Source organism: Microcebus murinus, chromosome 5 (genome assembly GCF_040939455.1).
Source record: "Microcebus murinus isolate Inina chromosome 5, M.murinus_Inina_mat1.0, whole genome shotgun sequence".
NCBI classification, from domain to species: domain Eukaryota; kingdom Metazoa; phylum Chordata; class Mammalia; order Primates; family Cheirogaleidae; genus Microcebus; species Microcebus murinus.
The window spans coordinates 94015400-94037410 of record NC_134108.1 but is presented as its reverse complement, the minus strand read 5'-3'; the positions used below and the strand labels follow the sequence as shown (position 1 = coordinate 94037410).

The 22011-nt window shown below is 38.5% G+C and overlaps 1 protein-coding gene across 1 annotated transcript in view; it reads right to left on the bottom strand.

Annotated features, from left to right (window-relative positions):
* PKHD1 (PKHD1 ciliary IPT domain containing fibrocystin/polyductin) overlaps positions 1-22011 on the bottom strand; it is a 424797-nt gene that overhangs the window by 224588 nt on the left and 178198 nt on the right. The window contains exons 41-46 of the mRNA XM_076003302.1: positions 19253-19378; positions 16747-16803; positions 16319-16449; positions 9192-9304; positions 7231-7336; positions 2265-2399 (exon numbers count right to left, since the gene is read on the bottom strand). Coding sequence (XP_075859417.1) covers positions 2265-2399; positions 7231-7336; positions 9192-9304; positions 16319-16449; positions 16747-16803; positions 19253-19378 — 668 coding nt within the window. The remainder of the gene's footprint in view (positions 1-2264; positions 2400-7230; positions 7337-9191; positions 9305-16318; positions 16450-16746; positions 16804-19252; positions 19379-22011) is intronic.

Below are 22011 nucleotides of genomic sequence, written 5' to 3'. Positions count from 1 at the left end.
TATACGATTTTATTAACTCTAATGTTCATGTTGTATCCTACATCTCTAGACTTGTTTGAGATTTTGGGGAATAGAGGGTGTGGTAAACAACATAGCATGAATGTAATTAACCAAAGAATCTCCTTTTCCCAGTCTCTGGGGGCTATCCTTTCATGGAAAACACTTCAGGAACTATTGGTTTAGGCACTAGAAAATGTTCCTTGCCAAAGACATTTTCCATGTGCAATCCAAAGAGTATTTTGACCAGGAATGGGAGGATAACAGGATGGTCCTAGTCCCACAATAGTAGGCATGAATCTTGAACTCTCATTCGACTTCCCAAAGGCTCCATTTCTTCAACTGTAAATTCAGGAATTTTAACCAGATCATCTCTTAGATAATATTTAGCTTTTTTTTTTTTTTTAAATTTGGACCAGAAAGCTGTCAATAGCTTTTAAATTGTATGGTTTTTATGATGTGGATGACTAACCAACATCCAGACATCTCTTAGAACAAAACTATTTAATATAACCCACCAGGGACCCTTGTCCTGCACTTACTTGTTAAGGGACCAAGAGGCCCTGAGCTGCATTGCATTCCTAATGAATCACACCCCAGGGGTAGGATTATTTTTGATTATCTCATGATAAGCACCCTTTTGTCATAATTTGTATCTTAATTTATGTCACTCTCCCATTAATTATGATGCCTATTTAACATCAATTAAGATGCTGCAACATTAATTTACCAGGACAGTTAGTTACTCAGTTTGATGGGAGTTTTGTTTTTAGCATCTACTGTGAGGTTATTTCTGAGAAAGTTAAGGACCTTTGATGTACCAGCATCACAGAATCCAAATCTGGGTACCATCCTCTCTTTAAAAAAGTATGCAATCTGAAAAGAAGAATCATCTCTGAAGGAGCTAATCATTTTATAGAAATAGAAAAAGTACCAGGTGTTTACCTCCTGAAAAGGATGGTTTGAAATAGATTTAAATAAGAAAAGTTGAGAATTAAACATAAGAAAATGTAGCTCAGTAAGAAAATGATTTCTTAAATCTTACTATATTTGTCTGTGGCTACGAAATAACCTCCAATGGAAATACAAAAGTCAAAAATTATCATTTACGTTTCAACTGAACAGGCAGGTAGCAGTGGCTCACACCTATAGTTCTAACACTTTGGGAGGCCAAGGAAAGAGTATCACTTGAGGCCAGGAGTTCAAGAGCAGCCTGACCAACATAGCAAGACCTCCTCTCTACAAAAAATTGAAAAATTACCTGGTCATGGTAGCTCACACTTCTAGACCCAGATACTCGGGAGGCTGAGGCGGCAGACCACTTGAGCCCCAGGAGTTTGAGGCTGCTGTGAGCTATGATGATGCCACTCTACTCTAGCCTGGGCAACACAGTGAGACCTTGTCTCAAAAAAAAAAAAAATTCAATTGGACAAAGAATTCAGGAACAGACTGAAGAAAATATCCTTTCCTTTTTCTTAGGAATACCATAAGTCCCTTCAATCTATGATTTTTATGACAACATGATTATTAATGTGCATATTGCTCTTTTAAGATCAAGAGTATGGGGGACCCACTATAGGTCTGAAGTCTAAGAAACCAATGGCAGCCATGAAGCTACCTTAAAGAGAACTAGTACTTCTCATCTGGATAGTTAAGCATTCTTTATTTCATCTACATTTTGATACCCTGACCCTGCAATGGTGGAAAATCCATCTATAGCCTGACTTTTTCATGTAGAAACCCACACGTAGGCAAGTATTAGGGAACTGCATTAATATACTATAACAAACTACACATATTTATACTACCTTATTTGACCTCTTTTCGGGGAGCGCCCTAAATGGAGTAAAAACAATGACAAAATGTTGATGTAGAAACTTGGCAAACTACAGAGCAGAAAGACAATATGGAATCATGCTATTCCATAATATTTGTGAGGTTAGAGAAAATTTGGCTAAATTATTAGGTTTATTATTAAATTTGTGTGGATAATAATTCTAAATTGTACCCAAATCTGCAAGCTACTGATGACTATTTGACTGTTTGACTATTATATGGACTCATGACAATGAAACCCTGTGTATATTTGCATTTTATTATCAATATCACCACTGTTACAAATAAAAACCTCTTCTAACTTTTACCAATTAAATATAATACTCACTAAAGAATGCTATTAGAATTACATATCCTGGATCATCAGGGAGCCCCACACATACAATTTTGTTTTGATGAACAGCCTAAAGCAACTACATGAAGGCACTTACCTTGTGGGCAAAATGACCAAGTAATAAGCTGTCAGTAACTGAAGTATTTGCATCACTTTCTAAGATGTCAATTCCAAAATCTCTGCATGAATAAACATGGAATTTTTCCAGGTGAAGATTGCTACTTCTAAAAATCTATAAAATAATAGCATCTGTTATGGCAAAGGTCTGGGGCTTGGTTTTTCTTGCAGACTTCCTGCAGCTTCTTTAATTATTGATTAAGTATAAATAAGCATGCTATACCATATTTAAGCAGCTTTTGTCCATCAATATTAGAAGAGACATCCCAAAGTTGCTGTGAGGTCAGCACTAATTAGTCCTCTTTGGTAAGACCCCCTCCGTAGATTCCATTTCTCCTCATGATAACCCATGCATTAAAAAAGTCAATGTGAATTCTCCAACTTTCTAAAGTAAAACTTGCAGTGGCCAAGTCACACAAAATTAATGGAGAAAAACACAGCATCCAAGAATTCCAGTGCTTAACATTTTTCTCAGTGTGGTATAATCATATTGTCAGAAATTGCACATTGCAAATATGAAATAAGTAATTCAGCATGACTACAAATTCACTATTTGTGGACTCAACATATGTCATGTGCATATATACTTATGACACCTTGGGTTAGTGTATCCAGACAGAGTTCAAGTAGTAACAAAATTAACTGATAGAGTTGAAAGAATCCCAATTGCAATGATTTGAATTTGTCCCCAACAAAGCCTGTGTTGGAAACTTAATTCCAGTGTAACTGTGTTGGGAGATAGAGCCTAATGGGAGGTGTTTAGGTCATCAGGATTCCACCCTTATGAATGGATTAATGCCAATTACAAACAGGCTTGAGGCTGCAGTTCTATCCCTTACTCTTTCTTGCCCTCTTTTCATCCTTCCTTCCTTCTTGTCACAGCAAGAAGGCTTCCACCAGATGCTGGCCCCTTAATCTTGGACTGTAAGTCAACAAATTTCTATTTATTACAAATTACCCAGTCTGTGGTATTCCATTACAGCAACACAAAACAGACTAAGACACCACTGGTGTAGAAGACAAGAGCTTTTAGTTTTCACCTATCTCTAATAGTTACTATGTGATTTGGGGCATGACATTTAACTTTTCCTAGCTCTCAGTTCAACCTTCTTTAAAATAAGGGTGGAGGTCAGGGCTGGCAGTTAGCCTAACACAGTTATCCTTTATTCATTAAATAGGGTCATGTTTATATTCATATCTTTAACTGGAAGTCTCCTATTAATTAAGGTCAAGGTATCCTTGATTTATTATGCTATTGTACTTCTACCTGTCAGTCAGTCTTTGTGCTCAAATTTTTAAGAATTGAATAGTTCACATTTCCCATTATATATGCATCTAAACCTTTTATAAAGTGATAGTTCTTTGAAGACACAGAGATTTTATTTAATATTTGAACAAGGTAGGTATGATCTGAACTGATAATCTGACAACAGTTATTACTTAATTACAGATATCAACAAATATATTCATATTCAAAAACAGCTAACACCTAGCATTAGCTAGGGAAGAAGCTAACATACTATAGCAAAGTGCACCTATTTGTGGGTGTGAATACAATTTTCACAGTGTGCTATCATCTTTCTCTCCTTCTTTGAAAAGAATCATCTTGCATTTATGACACAGGGCAAAGAGAGGGTATTTTTCTCAACTCTTATTAACATAAAAATAGAAGGATCAGATTGCTTGAGCTGGACTCTAACAATTCTTAGTTGTGTGACTTCAGCAAATATTTTATCCCCCTAGATAGTTTTATATACAAAAGGAGTATAATAATGGCATACCTCTCCCAAAGGTTGTTGAGATGATTAAATGAAAAATGTCCAAAATCATTATCAATATCACCAAAGAGATATAAACTCATGTTTATTCACAATAGGAATTTTCTGTTCAATATTGCTAATCATTGAGAAATGCAAATTAAAACCACAATGAGATATCACTTCATACCTACTAGAATGACTATTATAATAAAATGAAAAATAACAACTGTTGACAAGGATGTAGAGAAAAGGATACCCTTGTATACTATTGGTGGGAATGTAAATTGGGACAGCCATTATGGAAGACAGTACAGAAGTTCCTCAAAAAATTAAAAACGACTATATGATCTAGCAATCCCACTAGTGAGTATATGTCTAAAGGAAATAAGATTCATATGTCAAAAAGATAGCTGCACTCCCACATTCATTGCAACATATTCACAACAGCCAATAAAGGGCTAATATCCTGAATCTACAAATCAGCAAGAAAAAAACAAACAACCCCATTAAAAAGTGGGCAGAAAATATGAACAAAAGTTTTTCATAAGAATATAGACAAATGGCCAAAAAACATGATAAAAGTGCTCCCCATCACTAACCATCAGGGAAATACAAATTAAAACCATAATGAGATATTACGTCACCCCTGTCAGATGGCCATTATAGAAAAGTCAAAAAACAATAGATGTTGGCATGGATGCAGAGAAAAAGGAACACTTATACATTGTGGGTGGGACTGAAGGTTAGTGTAGCCTCTATGGAAAATGGTATGGAGATTTCTCAAAGAAATAAATGTAGATTTACCATTACATCCAGCAATCCCACTGCTGGGATTGGAAAATAAGTCATCTAATGAAAAAGATACCTGCACTCTTATGTTCATCAACTGCACAACTCACAATTACAAAGGTGTGGAATCAAGTGCCAATCAATTCATGAGTTGATAAAGAAAATGTGGGCTTGTGCGTGTGCATGTGTGTATGCGTACTACTCAACTATAAAAAGGAATGAAATAATCTCTTTTGCAGCAACTTGCATGGAACTGGAGACCATTTGTGCTAAGCGAAGTATCTCAGGACTGGAAAAACAAACACCACAGGTACTCTCTAATAATTGGGAGCTAAATGGTGGACACACACCAGCACAAAGAGATGTAAAGAACATTACAAATCAAGAAATGGGGAGGGCGCGATGGAGTTAAGGGTAACAACTTGTCTATCACGTACAATGAACACTACTCTAGTGATGTGCACACTAAAAGCCCTGACTTAAGCCTTATGAAAGGGATCCACGTAACAAAAACATTTGCATCCTCTTAGTATTTTAAAATAAAAATGATAAAAATAAATAGATTAATTTTAAAAAATCACTTATCATAGATGTATCAGTTCATTTCTGGACTCCCACTTTTATTCCATTGATGTATATGTCTATCCTTGTGCTTATACCACACTGTCTTTATTATTGTTGCTTTGTAGTAACAACAGGTTTTTGAAACAGGGAAGCGTAAATCCTCTTTATTTTTTTCAGGATTGTTTTGAAGATAGCTACATTTTAAATTTGGTGCTATCATGTTATTTACTTTTGCCTTTTTGTTCTGCCTTATACAAATCAAGTTCCAAAAATATTCTAATTATTTGAATTTTTGATTGATTAAATTTGAGCATATAAGAGCTCAATCTTCAGGGCTCTATTTTCTTTTTCATAGGCTTAGTATTTTTGATTGCAGAACTTGAAAAAACTGGTTTCAATAAGCATCTTTTAACTTTTCATTTGTTTTTTTTGGTTATTTCCTCTAGAATAAGGCTACTTAAGAGCAGAAAGACTAAGTTTAAGCCTTTTCAAGGCATGAATTACTTCTTTGCATAATAAGGCACTCAACAAGTGTTTCCACTGGGTTTGTCACCCCTATATTCATAGTGCTTATGATGTATTTTATAAAATTAAATGAGAACTAAATAAAATTGAAATTCTACCTGTTAGCTATCCTAATGATATATTTGGGGGTTTTCCTCATCCATAATTGTCTTCCACTTGTTAAACATGTGAAATAAATGTTTGACTTTCTTATTGTGACTTAATTATACATTTTTATTCTATTTCCTGAACACTCTATAAACATATTTCGTCATCTATGCATCCTAGACCCCAGATTGATACGTGCCAGAGACCAAGTGTATATAATTTTCTCTGTACAGCATCAAATAGTGACGCTGAATAATTTTTGTATGTTTTTATTAACAGTGAGCATGCAAGGCTCATTTATAACAAAGTAACTGTGATAATGAAAAACAAATGATTACATGTGAAACTTTTTTCTTCTGAAAAAAAATAGAAGAAAATCCAGCTTATTGACTAACGAAAGAATGGCACCTTGAGCTGGAATTATTTTTAATCTCTTTTTATTTTATAATTTTTTTATATCACACACCTAGTGGATGAGCTGGAATTTTTATGTTCCAGTAATGAACAGTGCTTTTTCTTAAGATAGAGCATGTATTATTCAGCATATTAGAATACCAAATGCACAACATTTGGAATCTAGATTCTGCCCTTGGTTGTGCTACTAATCAACTGCATGACCTTTGACAAGTCCCTTTACTTTCTGTGCCTTAGTTTTTTTACTGTAAGTAAGGATGAGAAAGAAGGTATGGATGGCCTCTATAATCCCTCCTGGTTGAAATCTCTATGATACTTTGGACACTATAGACATTTTTTAACAATGTTGATTCTACCAATTCATTAGCACAGGATGTTTTTCCATTTGTGTTATCTACGATTTCTTTCACCAATGTTTTGTAGTTCTCCTTATAGAGATATTCACCTCCTTGGTTAAGTCTATTTCTAGAAATCTTATTTTCTTTGTAGCTATTGAACATACCTCAAAATTATAAAAGCCTTTTATAACAAACCCACAGCCAACATCATATTGTTGGGGAAAAGCTGAAAGCATTCTCTATTATGGCTGCCAAAAAGACACAAAAGAGGACACGACCTAACCCTAGAATGTGTTCATTCAACAGCTATTCTACACACTCCTGTGATGCCACTGGCTCTTTAAACCTGTGATAACATTGCAATTCCCCCCTCAGCAGCAGATCACCCCTCCCTTTAAATAGAGATGCATAATAACCTGCCATGAGAAAACAACAGACAGTTTTAATTTTAAAAAGTAAAGAAACTTACCTGAGCACCACCTGCACTTCCCCAAACAGTGAAGTTTTGGAACAGGGTGGGCCCAGCACCATTATCCCAAGGTGGCTGAAATTTAGGGTATACAAAGAGACCATACCTAGAAAGTGAAACAAAGAATGAAGTTAAGCCAATTTCTATATTTCTAACTTCCCACTTTTTCTCATTGGAAAATACAAAAGTAAAAGTAATGAATAAGGAAGAGTAGAGACAGATAAAACCTGTAAGCCTCCTCTCTAGCTCTCATTGCCCATCCCTCAACCCTTCCATTCTGTTATCTTCCGTGACCTGCTCCTTTCCTGGATTTTAACAAAATGCAGATTGCCGTGATGCTCTGCTATTCTACCAGCCCCTCAAAATTCACTCCTCCTTAGGAGAGAGGATCCCAGCACCTATTATCCCTTTGACTTTTGTTCTTCTAGCTGTAGTGTCCTACCATTGTTGCACCCTGGATACATTCTTCCCTCACATTCCAGGGCTGCCAAGAGCTGCTGGATAAAACTTCATGGTCATGAAGACAATTTCATTACACATGTACTAAACCCAGCCTCAGCTGGCACTTTAACATTGCTTAGCAATTGTTCATATCCTGATTCTACTTATCACTTTCCATCATAGCAGTATTACTAACACTGTTACCATCATTATTTACAGCTATCAGTTATTGAGTTCCTACTATACTCTAGGTACTCTCCTTGATGAATTATATATAAATTATCTCTTTATAATTTTCAATCTGGGAGGGAGGAAGAAAGAAAGAATGAAGGAAAGAAAGAAAGAAAAATATTGACTAGGAGTAGAGTCAGGATATGAATCAGGCCTACCTGACTCTGAAGTTGACATTCTCCCCATTACTTCTCAAATCCTCTACTCCACCTTGCCTCCCCACGTCCTCCTGCTCTTAGAAGATGACCTTACTCTCTACATGTCAAAGATTTTGAACAAGTCACTTCTTATCTTACAGTGAGCAAGTCATAGGCCCAGGGCATCTTCTCCAAGGCTCATCTCTCCACTTAGCTCCTGAGCCCTAGCCCACTCGCCTCCCAGAGCTTCTGCATTACCCACTGCTCTCAATGTCTTGGAAGATTAATCGCTCTCATTGACTTCTCTCTGGCCACAAAAGGTACATTATATCCTCTGGCTGCTTTTTCAAGCGAACTCCTTTCTCTTCCCCCTTTCCCTATCAGACTTCTGTGAAGCAAAATGCTTACACAAGTATTCACCAATAGCCAAGACGTGGAGGCAGCCTGGATGTCCACAGATGGGACAAATGGGGTGATACTTACAATGAAATGTTATTCAGCCTTTAAAAGGAAGGAAATCCTGCTATTTGTGGTAATGTAGATGAACCTGGAGGGCACTATGCTGGGCGAGGTAAGCCAGACACAGAAGAACAAAGACTACATACATGATGCCACTTACATGAGAAACCTAAAATATTCAAACTCAAAGAAGAGAATAGGGTGGTAGTCGCTAGGGGCTGGGGGAAGGGGAAAACAAGGAGGTCTTAGTCAAAGGGCACAAAGTTTCAGTTTTGCAAGATGAATAAGTCCCACAGACGTACTGTACAGCACCATGCCTATAACAATACTGTATTATATACTTAAAAAGTTGCTAAGAAGTTAGATCTTATGTCAAATGCTCTTCTAATAATAATACTAATAAATAAAATAAAAAGGACTAGAGGAAAACTTTCAGAGATGATAGATATGTTTGTAGCATAGACCATGGTGATGGTTTCATGGGCATATATTTACCTCCAAACTTAATTTAATATGCACATTAAATTGTATGTCAATTATACATCAATAAAGTGGTTTAAAAAAATTTCTTGCACAGGAGCATCGCCAAATCTCAAACAAATGCCAAAAGTGCCCTTTTTGTGAGCGTTGTATAGAAAAATGCAAAATCATAAGCCTTATATTCAACATGTAGGCGAATTTCGCCAAAGTTACCTCGTACAGGAATGTGCCATGTTCTGAGTGAAGGAGAGAAGAGGAGCTTGTGAGGTTTGGCTGGTCACAAGATGGAAAAAGTAGCCATAACCAGCAGCACACACTCTGTTCCCCTAGGGAAATTAAAGATAGTTAAAAAGAAAATAGTTATTACATGTGTGATAAAGTAGCTGCAAAGAAAGACTCTTGTTAGTGCCTGGATTACCGGCATGAGCTACCATGCCAGGATGAAAGACTCTTATTTGTACTCAATCCACTTTTATATTCACTTTCTGCCAAAGTACATTGAAACTTTTACAGGAATATTCATTCTTTTTTTACCCTCTCAGGATCAAAAAGATTCTCATTCCTCTTCCTCCAGGCAGCTCAACTAGACTGTAATTTGCCCATCTCGGTAATTGCCATCTCATGTCCAAGCCTCCTTTTAAGCTTTGAGAAGTTTGTTTGTGACATCTAATCCAAGCCTCTCCTCTTGGGTATATTACTGGCTTTCCCAGGGAAAGGTGAACCTTGAACCCAAGCCTACACAAGGGGTGTCCTTTCTGATTCTTTGAACAAATCAGTGATTTGGCTGTGGGCTGAAGGCAAATGATTGGCCTAGCTACACTTGGTTGTGAGACACAATGGCTCAAATATAATTCAAATCTGCTCATTGCGCTCTTACCCTGATTAGATTATTAAATCACCTTAAGATTTCTTTATAGGACTCACCATTAAATAATTTAATGTCTTTTATGTGTTCATATAAAATCTAACCTCTCCATTGAACCATATGAGTTTGGAGATCTAATTCTGATCAAACTGAACATAAGGAGATTATAAATTCAATGAAATACCTACAATATGTTCATCATTGTTAATACGCTCTAAGACAGAGTAGAAAACTGACTTCCTAAAGGTCTGATACTATACACATGTATTTTGCTTGGTCTACTCAGTGTTTACAAAAATTGTATTTCCAACATTTTCAAACCAGGGGATTTAATATTAATATAACATTCAGACTTTCACGCTTTTCTGAGCCCAGATTCCTATGGGGTAGCCATGGATCAGCTGAAGATAAGAGGGCCTGCCTTCTTGGACAATGGATTATTTTGCCATAGTCCTCATCCTTCCTATTCCATTCATTTGTGATACCCGCCTCATGCCTACAGGCATCTGAATTTGCACCCTCAACTCCAGGCAGTAGAGTAAATAACATGTTGGCTGTTCCATGGAAGTTTCTTCTCTATCCTTCCCTGAATTGTATTTGAGGCCTCTCAGTGTCACTGGCTCACATCTTAAGGAGCCCAAGCCCTCTCTCCTTTCTCCGCCATCAGAGAGAAAGAACTCTGATAAAAATCGGGGTGGGGGGGCCCTACCAGGCTGTTCCACTGTGGGTGGCATTACTAGTAGGATGAATGAAGGGCCAGTTGACCAAGCTGTGGGACTACTCCTATGGATCTCTGTGCATCTGTCCTCTCTCAGCCTGAGAGGCTGGTCCAAGGCTAAGATGCCCAAGTCTGCCTGGGGAATAGAAGTTAAGAAACAGGCTGCTCGGCCTGTCTCAGGCCCTGTGCTACACGCGTAATGAGAGTCTCAGTGGCTCTCACGTGGTTCAGCCCTGATCACCTGGGGCTTTGACATGGCCTGGCTGGTGTGCGGCAAAGAATGTCTGGGCGTCCTCCCTGTAAGTATCTTGATCCCAGGAACACACACTATGGGGCTGGGAGAGCTCATCCTGACCACTGGCATCAGGTCCACAGAAGATGGGGAGCAGGGAGGATTATGACACTGGGGCACCCAACGAGGCATCAAATGCCTTTCTTTACAAAACACACTTCAGTGCAATAGTTGCTTCTGTACAGGGATCAGTGGAGACTATACTGTGAGCATCCTCCTAGAACAGTTTCTTAAACTTTGCTGTGCAGCCAGGGGAGAGTTGTCATATTTAGCAAATAAAAGCACAGAATGTCCAATGCAATTTAAATTTCAGATAAAAAAAACCTATTTCTTTTAATATAAGTATATCCCAAATATTATCTGAAATGTAAATTTGACCAGATATGCTATATTTTATCTGGCAACCCTAACCTGGGGGTGTATAAGGTACAGATTTTTACATATTCTGATTTAGTAGGTGGTCGCGATGATGATGAAGGATTGAAGGACAGTATTTTGTACCCTTGAGCATCACAAGGTATTCTGATGCAGGTTTGCTGTGGGTGACCCACTGACAGTCATAATATAGCAGAACTCCCTACAAAAGGGGAACCTGAAGCGCCTATTCCTCCCTGGGTGTGTCACATGTTCTATAAGGAACACACACACACACACACACACATATACACACATAGTCAAGCAAAGTTAATACAGGGGAAAAATTGAAATAGGTTGTTTTAAAACCAATAATACGCAAGTCCCTGCCTCATGTAAAGTAAGAAGCAATGCCCCATCCCCTGGAGGCCTCAGCCTTTGGGGAAGTGAGTCAGGGCCACAGCTCACCCTGAGGCTGGAACTTGACGGGCAGGGAGCAGCCAGGACCCCATCAGGAAAGCCAGCACATGTTGACATCATCACCTCGTGCTGTTTACGCAGCTTTAGCTTTAGCTTGTGTTCCCTGTGGGCCCCAAAGGTTCTCTTACCCTGGGTATTTGTGAATAGATAGCCATTCCTCATTTTTCACTCAGGTTACAGAATGATTTTCTTCCTTTGTGGATGAGTTGGTCCATTGCCTCTCGCATGTCATTACTTCGGATTCTAAGCAATTCTCCAATTTCCTAAGACCACTTAAGATTCTAATCGCAGGTCTCACCTACCACATGATACTCAGCAAAAGTGATTTTTGGACACCATGGAATATTAAGTTGAATTGCTATTCAAGATGCTAAGGAATCAGGGTCATCCCTAAGACTTCAACAATCTTGGGGTGGCCTAGTCTAGAATGGCAGTTGTCAGACAGGAATAATTTTGTTCCCCAGCAAACGTGGAAGTCTCTGGAGACATTTTTGATTGTCACAACTTAGAGGGTAGAGGATAGACCAGGGGTATTCCTGTATAGAGTAAAGCCCCCCACAACAAGGGATTACCTGACCCAAAATGTCAATACTTCCATGGTTGAGAAACCCTGGTCTACAGTCTACACTGGAGTCGTGTATTATAAAAATAACCCGTGCCCACTTTCCAGTATCCCATTAACCCATGCCCACTTTCCAGTATCCCATCTCCATATTTTGATGAAAGACCAACCTAAATATAAAAACATGGTTAATTACAATAAGAATGCTTTATAGTCTTTATTAGCACTTAACACTTAACATCTTTTAAAACAATCAGATCAAGCATTCCCCAAGAGAATATTTATTTGCCCTAGATCAGTTCTTCCCTTGTGCTAGAGACAGGGCATGCACTCATGACTCTCAGCTTCAGGAAGAATCACTGTCTCTGAGTTGACAAATACAAGTGGCCAACATACTTCTTTCATCCCCCGTAGACACACAAAGAAATACCACAGCTGTTGTTCTCAGTCATAACTATACAACTAAAACCTTCCCTGGGGGCAGCACATGTAAAGCTCCACTTTCCACAGGTATGTCTCCCTGCACCTATGATCCATGGAAAAGGTCACAGTTATGTAAGAACCGAGGGTCAGAAAATGGGGCTTCTTAAACACAAACAATGAGAAATGTGGACTAGAGGCTAAACATAATAATCACATTTGGACACACAACTCTGTTTCATTACCAATGAAATTCTGTTTTGTTACCAAGGTTTTACAAGGAAGGAAAAGGTTCCAACATTTCCAAAATACATTCCAGGGGCTACATCCTTAGTCATCACCTTTGCCAGCACAGGTGCTCAGAAAGCAGGTACTTTCAGTGTATCAAACCCAAATCAAACCCAAATAAATGGGTTTGTTGAATCATCTGCCCTACTGCCATTAGCATTTATGGATCATCCAGGTGATTGCATATAAACGCTTTCCTGTTGCATTTATAGTTCGGCAGGAGCTTGCAACTCTGGTCCTCTGTTAGCCGATAAGGCTTACTTTTTTTTTTTTTTTAATAAAAGAAGCACTTGAACAGTCAGATCACATCGCTTCCCAGCCCTTTCTCTCAATTCCAATTGGGCATGCTACAAACGATTCACGGGGAAAAACTACATATTTATGCAGGCAGCTGGCAGCTTGCGGGGAAAGGTTTAAGGCAAGCAGGGAATTTTGTGTGGAAATCAATTCTTTGCGGAAGTCAATGTATTATGGACACTGAAGCAAGAGAAATTCCAGAGAGAAATTAACTGCCCAAGTAAGCCAGCTCCTTGAGGTGTACATCTATAGTCGCTAGAAAAAAAAAAAAGTGAGTTAACCCTTCAGGCAGCTCTTAAATATGCATTACCTATTGAGTGGGGAGAGCTTGAGAACTGAGGTTGGGCCTTTAAACACAGAATTCCTTACAAAATTGATTCACAAACCAGAACAAATTCCCCTCAAATTAAATGCATGTCTCCAAAGGGCTCTTCTTCGGGGTTTTTCCACGGACCATCCTAAACAGGAGTCTGGTCATAGGAAATTCCCCACACCTACATAAACACGGCTACTACTCTGCAGCTGTGAAAGTGAGCAGCCCCTTGCTGTTTGGGAGCAGAGACCTGTCCCCAGCCGGAGGGAATGGGGACAGGTTCGCAGAAGCTATGTCTTCTAGAAGGATGGAGCCTCTGGACAGATAACAAGGAGCCCCTGTAAAAGGAGTCAGAGGCTCCCATGCTGGAGTTGTTGAGGGAAGACAGCCTGGCACGAAGTGCTCTAAGAAGCTACAGGTGATGCATGGATCAACAGCCATCAACCTGTTTTTGGAAAGCGTAGCAAAGGCCTATCTGAGGAGTGTACAAAGGAATTCCACGAGGCCCCCAGAGATCGAACAGGACGCCACGCATGAATCTTCACTGGCAACAAGGCACAAAACTCAGGTTTTTCTTCCCAGAGCAACTGCCCTGGACTTAGCTCAGGCTCAGCCTAGGCAGGGAGACAGGCAGGACACTCATGGAGGACACTCATGGTTATAGAACCTAAAAAGGAATATCCCACTTGCAATCCCTTTACACCATGCCAGGCTGAAGGTGAGTGAACTGTAAAGGTGATTGACTAGAAGCTCCAGTGAATCCCTTATGCTGTGGCTGAGAGTTTGGTCCTAAGCTCTTATGATAATATAAAACTTTTAGGCTTTTCCACATATGCCCAGTTATCACCTATGTCTTCAGTAATGGAACAGTCCAGACAATAGAATACAAAAGAGACAGCATAACAGAAAGCCAGTGGCACAGCTGAAAAACTGGACTAGATTTTGCAAGATTTAACACTGACAGATCATCCAACAGGAGTGCAATGCTACCACTGAACAACTTATTTGTCAGTCATCAAAATGATTTTAGAACCTTGGAATTTATTCTTTACTTTCCCCCTTCTTCTCCCCATTCTTTGGCTATGGATTTATGCCTACGTGCATTCATTCATTACGTTCAATAAATTTTTATTGAGCAGCACTATGTTTTAGACATTTTGCTAGGATCTAAAAGATAACAAAAAGAGAACTACAGAATTTTAAGATATCAAAGATGAACATGCCAGAGGTAAACTTAATAAATCTGAATTACCAGTTTAACCTAAAACTTCATTCTCAAAACACATGCATTGTATTTTTTGCCCCCAATTTTGTAAAGTGGACATAAGAAGGAGAAAGTCAATGAAAGGGGGAGAAAGCAGCTAGCTTGTGGACTCAATTTTTCTATTGCTGACTGGATATTATTCTACCAGTCAGTCTGCAAAGACTCAAGCAGCCCAGCACCTTTTCAGACGGCCCTCTGGTTCTCTGCACCTACAGCCAGCTCAACCCTTCTTCCTGTCAGCCAGTGGCCACCACACCTGTCCAAGAGACCATGCACCACCCAGCGATGCAAAGACATTCCAGCCTCACACAGCAAGATGGGCTGAGCAACCCTGAAAGTTTACTTTCCTCTCTCTAGGCATTTGGAGTTGTCAAGATGATGCTCCCCCAGAAAGTACACAAAAACATGGTTCCTTAGGGCCCAAAGTCTGCTGACATAGCTGTGCAACAAGCTCTTTAGTGGCCAGTGAGTTCAATGCAGCTCCAGCTTCAGTCCTAGATCTGAAGTCTGGCTTCCTCCAACCCGTGCAGTTCTGCCTCTTTTCCTCACTGGCATATTAGCCGCCCCCATTAGGCACCTAAAATGGTGTGTAAGTGCTGTGCTTGGAATAAACACAATTAAGAGTCTAAGGAGAGCTGAAGAGATAACCAGGGCTTTCATTAGGGGTTATTCAGCTGAAGGTAATTAAAAACTGATGATCAGTGAGAAAGAAGATCATCCTTTAAGTTCCTCAGAAACTTGGCGTAATTGTCATGACACAGTAGGTGCCCAGAGAATGTCCTGGAAGAGTGAGGCCTTTAATCCCTTTCACAGATGACCCATGAGATAAAACAGTTGGAAAAGGGGAAACTAAATGTCTTCCCACTACTCTGACGCAAGTCCTTACCCACAGATGTATGGTTAAACTGTACCTAGAAAAATTAAGTTCTTAAATGCTTAGACAGAAATTTACCAGGAGAAAAATAATATTAAGTTGTGCCAAATAATGGAATAAAAAAAAAAATCATGGTCATCAAAGTGGACTTCATCCTTCTGGAACCTGATGTGATCTTATACATCTCATGCCTCAGTTTTGAACACTCTTAAAGAGCAACAATATGGCCACATTAACATAGTAAGATAGTGAAAGTTGAATAAGTAATTGGTATTGGAATCAAGGTAGACAAAAATCACCACCCACTGTGGATAGTTCAGGAAGATATTTTAGTTTGTGTTAATCTCAATGGCCAGAAAATGATCAATATCTACTTTATTTTGCCCCATTAGCTATTGCTTCAAAAAAAATTTTTTTCAGGAATCCTGAAAGAAATGATTACATTTGCCCAAAAGCATTTGTTTAGTACAAAACCATAAATTACTTTCTTGATACTAATGTGCACCAAGTAAATGTTTCACACCACGCCACTGGTGCTGCACTACAACAAACTTTTTGAGTGACCCTCATGCCCTCTTGGCTCTGATCTTCCTGGTAGAGCTAAAGATCTTACCTCTATGATATTGGTGGGATTACGGATATAGATTCCAGATGGCGTCAACATTTCAGGATTGGAGAGTCCCTCAGCACCAGAAACACGGATGATCATGTTGTTTCTTATTATATTTCCCCGTTCTGACCAGTCTAATTTACAAAAAGATAAATCAACCCAGGGAATTCACAAACATAATTAAAATTTATACAACTCAATAAACTTGATTCTACTAATACACGTTAGAGTTCACATAATGCATTATATATATATATATATATATATATATATAAAATATACATATACACACACACAAGCACACATTTAGAAAATACTTAGTATGCTCAATAAATTGAAAAAACCTAACATTTTGCCATCAGGCCTATGTATAAAATCTATGACAATTTTAAATAAATTGTCATAGATTTAAAATCAGTTTACATATTTACCATTTTTTCTTCCAGGAACAGCCTCCCAAGAGATATGTCTTATCTCCATGTACGTCCCTGAAAACAAAAGACCATGTTACTTCAGCATATTTTATGCCACCCAGGAAAACAAGGGACAGTGCAACAACACTGTTTCTTCTTTGGATTTAGGTTGTTTTGATTTTGTGTTTATATTTTTATCTATGAACCAGGCAAAAAAAACACAGATCGTAAGAACTTTTTTAGTTCTAGAGTATTGGTGATCAGAAGTTCATTTTAAATAAAAAGAACAGAGAAATGGATCCTCTGCTGTACTTTTGAGGAGTCGTCTAAATACTTGTCCCCATAGTCTGATGCTCCAGCCCCACTCCTAACTGTTCAAATTGGCCATGAGCTCTCTGCATGCTCCTCTCTTCCCCTCAATTTATCTGAAATGTCCTGGAGGAACCGGCTAGGCAGTACCTGACCCTCACATCCAAACCACTAAGGTTGGAGTAGAAGAGAACAGAAGAGTATGGGCCATGCTATGTAGAAAGGTCAGTTACCTAACTGATATCAATAGGCAACAGTCCCAAGGCCCCCTCATTAGTAGATCTTTAGGAATCTAGGCTTCCTGTGTCATTTCATGTGTCTAGGTTTGCAAACTTGTTATGCGTGAGATTGCATTAATAAACAAATATATTAATTCCCTTAACTTGTGATACGATAGGTGCCAAGAGACTATATATTAATAATTCACAGTATCCAAGCACTAAAGGCTAAATTCCTTCTGTAGATTTCTTCCTTGCCTTAGTTAATGCCTATTCCACATATAGTTGTCCCTCTGTATACACCAGGGATTGCTTCCAGGACCCCCGTGGACACCAAAATCCTGGCTTACTCAAGTCCTGCTTGAGTAAGGACTTGAGTAAGCCCTTCCAAACCAACAGACAGGAAAGGTCAAACCTCTTGCATCCACACGTTCCACATCCCAAGAATACTGTATTTTCAATCTGACTTTGGTTGCAGATGTGAAACCCATGGCCAGGGAGAACCAATTATATTTATCTTTTAAAAAAATCCATGTGTAAGGGGAGCCCCATAGTTCAAAACTGTTGTTCAAGGGCCAACTGCAATTGTTTTCTGCTAAAACAATACTGTTAGGATATCTTACCGAATTTTCACTCAAGGTTTCACTTTTCCCCTTGCACACACTAAAGTAGGAATAAACAAAGTCAATCCTTCATCTGTTAGTTGGACTTCCCTGTGGCTGTCCTTTTCTAATCAAAAGATCCTTCTGCACCTGACCACCTCAATTGCTCTCAGTTCTTTGCCTTTTAGAGCCAGAGTGTGTTTTAAAGCAAGTGTATATAATTCATATTTCCCTCTCAGGATTAGAATCTTTATAGCTTTCATCCCAACAGATTGGTCTTAAATGAAACATACATTTTCCCACTGATGATATCACAGAATTAATTTAAATATAAAGCACTATTTAACAAATACAGTTATATTCTTACTTTCCGTAAAAGCCTCTGATTTGCTTTTTTATCCTAACGCAACCACAGACCCTTTGTTCATGAGTTCATTTCTTTCTACACACAGACCTAAAATGCACTCATTAATATGCTAACTGAGGAGAAAATGTCCTCATGAAATCTGGTAAAAAGACATTAATCAGATGATCAAAAATATGGCATACAATTTTAAATCAAGAAGTGCTAATAAGTGCTTAAAGAGTTTAAACAGAGGTACGTGGCTTAGGAAACTAGGGGAGAGGATCTTGCAGGAGAAGAATGAGTGGCATGAACAGAGGGAAAGAGCTTGTGCAAAGGCCCTGTGGCAGGAGAAAATGTGGTCCTTTAATTTGGAAAATTTAAAATAAAGTAAGTCAGTATCACTAGAGTACAGAGGAAGAGAACAAGAGTAAGACAAGTTTATAGAGGCTAACAGAGGCAAAAATCACTGAAAAGGTCTTATTAAGCCTGGTTAAAAGTTGTGGATTATATTCTAAGGGCAATAAGAAACTCAAAGTGTTTAATTAGAGAAGTGATATGACGTAATGTGATATTTTCTGGGTTTTGCAAGGGGAATGAACTTTAGGAAACTAAAGTGGATACAGGTGATAAGTTAGAAGATTTTGAAACACAGACTTCTTTAAGCAAGTCACAGGAGCAGTTCAGAACAGAATTCGAGATTTTTAAGTCCTTGGGCATCTAAGTTTAAGCATCTTTGAGACTGTACAAAGACATAAGGATGTAACTTAGAACTTCTGTGAAAATTACTGCCAGTAAATTTTAAAACTCTCATTATATACTTATTAACCTGAACTGAACCTTTAAAAGATCAGCTTCCTATTGGTAGTGTTCAGGAAGCCAATCAGTGACAGCTAAATTTAAATTTAGAATTTTTATCTATGGCCCATTTCTAATGATCAGAAGGCCAATATTCTTATAAACTGGAAATTCAAAACTTTGGGAGAATGCCTTATGAAAAACTATGTGTCCTGCTTTGAAATGCAGAAATTAAACAAGCTCATCGCACTTACCCACTAGCAGGGCATGGCCCAAAATATTGTAGAAAACATTACTGTCCACCTTCAGGCCTGCGGTTCTGCACATGCTGAGGCCTCTACTGAAGGAGTTCCACACTGTACAGCCCTGAACATAGGAATCTGAATGGGGAAGAGTAAAATAAAAAATTAGAAATGGACCTCAAAGATGCTTTAAATTCTGTTGACCATATTCCAAGCAAGCTATACTGTAGCTAACAACATTCTCCCACACAACCATGAAACTCAGAAGCTAAAAAGCTGGAAGCACCAGTCAAGTCAAGAAAATGGGCAACTCAAGCTAGTGGGCCTCATAGATCAACAAGGTGAAATCCAAGCATCAAGTGTTAGAAAAGAAAACAGTCTGAGACAGAGGAAGTATGTCCAAACCACAAAAGAACACAAGGCTGTCAAGATTTCCAACACGCTATCATCTTTGGTGTCAACTCTCATCACAATATGGCAGGTGAGAAGTTAAGGGCAATGTGAAGAGTTCTGCTTATGGACCAACCCTGATCTGTGAAAACTGCATTTTGCACAAGGAAACATAGTCATTATTTCTTGCCAGGCAGAGATCCTTATTCCAAATTGTAAGCAAGGTCAAAGGTCGACCTAAAGATCATTTGAAGGTAGTAGGTTTATAAAGCTGAAGGGGACGTACCCTGTACCATATGCTAAAAGAAACTGACATTTCAGAAATCATTACACTGGCTCTATAGGCATCTTCTATGACCCCCACATCTGGTTACGTGGCCTGGATCAGTCAATGAATAAATATTTACTGAGTACCAGCTATATGTTTTAGGAATTATATACTCTATCTGGAGATAATATATTATTATATATTATATTATATATATTATAATATACATTATATTATATATTATGTTATTATATATTATGTTATTATATATTATAATATATATAATTATATACTCTGCTAGAGATAATAAAGATGAACAAAACTAAGTAAACTGTGCATCTTCAGTCTGATGAAGGAAACTGACATTAAAATAAAAATATATTATTTGAATGATTAAATTATAAATCTTGAAAAAGGAGCTTTGTATTATTACAAGGTAGTGAGAAAGATATTTATGGATGCCAAATGTTTGGGATGCTGGAAGAATTGCTTTGGTTTATAGAATAATTTGACTTTTAAAAATGGGACTCCCAGCCGGGCGCAGTGGTTCACGCCTGTAATCGTAGCATGCTGGGAGGCCAAGGCAGGCGGATCATTTGAGCTCGGGAGTTCAAGACCAGCCCAAGCAAGAGTGAGACCCTGTCTCTACTAAAAAAATAAAAATAAAAAATAAAATAAATTAAATGAATAACTAAAAATATATATATATAAAAAATTAAGCAGGCATGATGGTGCATGCCTGTAGTCCCAGGTACTCTTGAGGCTGAGGCAGCAGGATCGCTTGAGCCCAGGAGTTTGAGGTTGCTGTGAGCTAGGCTGACGCCACGGCATTCTAGCCCAGGCAAAGAAAGTGAGAATCTGTCTCAAAAAAAAAAAAAAAAAAATGGGACTTTCCAGAAAATTCTCAACTATAATGTCACCATAGATTCTGGATCTCCACATTCCCCTCAATCTCACCTCCCCTTAGTCCAGATGACTTCATGTTACTCATCAAGGACCCACCCCAATATACTGACCCATCCATATCTACTTCTATGGTAAACACTGCCTGTGGTGGACAGAATCTCCACCATAATATCACCCAACCAGAACATGCCTGCCCATCTGAACAACCAACAAGCACTAATTTGTTTACGTAGCTCTTGCAGGCGGTGTTCAGGGATTGGTAAACCTTTAAAATATACGGTGCAAAGATTCCAGTGCCTTCTAACTCTAGTGGCTGAGAGCAATTGGCCACACAGGCCATGGGAATCTTCAGGGCCTGAAACAATGAAAGATTTTTTTGGCAAGCATACCATCCAGAAGTCTAACCTCTGCAAAAATGTGTTACTGTCTCCCAGGAAACATATTTGTATTTTAACAGGGATTTACAGGGAATAATGTGTCAATGCAGTGGTTTTCAAATGTTTTTTAAGCACTGAACACTTTTTCAAATAAAACCCAATATATAAAAATAGATAAAAGTGCAGCTACTCTGATTGAAACAATGGTGGGGGAGATAGATAAAACTGGAGCAAGGGAAGGTTTTGATTACGTTCAATTGATAACTCATATGTGACTGCCACCCTCTGTTTTATGGGACTGGCCCCACATTAAATATTCTGCAGCATTCTGAGCAACAGGAGCCCCAAGAACCTGAGACAAAGGCTCAAAGATACAAACTGACACAATGTGCTAGGGAAAGGGCCATGTTAGGGACCATCCCCCTAAATGATGAAGGAAAGGAAAGAAGAAAGGAAAGGGAAGAAGAAAGGAAAGGAAAGAAGAAAGGAAAGGAAAGGAAAGGAAAGGAAAGGAAAGGAAAGGAAAGGAAAGGAAAGGAAAGGAAAGGAAAGGAAAGGAAAGGAAAGGAAAGGAAAGGAAAGGAAAGGAAAGGAAAGGAAAGGAAAGGAGAAAAGGAAAAGGAAAAGGAAAAAGAGAAGGAAGGAAGGAAGGAAGGAAGGAAGGAAGGAAGGAAGGAAGGAAGGAAGGAAGGAAGGAAGGAAGGAAGGAAGAAAGAAAGAAAGAAAGAAAGAAAGAAAGAAAGAAAGAAAGAAAGAAAGAAAGAAAGAAAGAAAGAAAGAAAGAAATCTGGAAAAGTAGAATAAATACACATCCTTGCATGCAGATAATC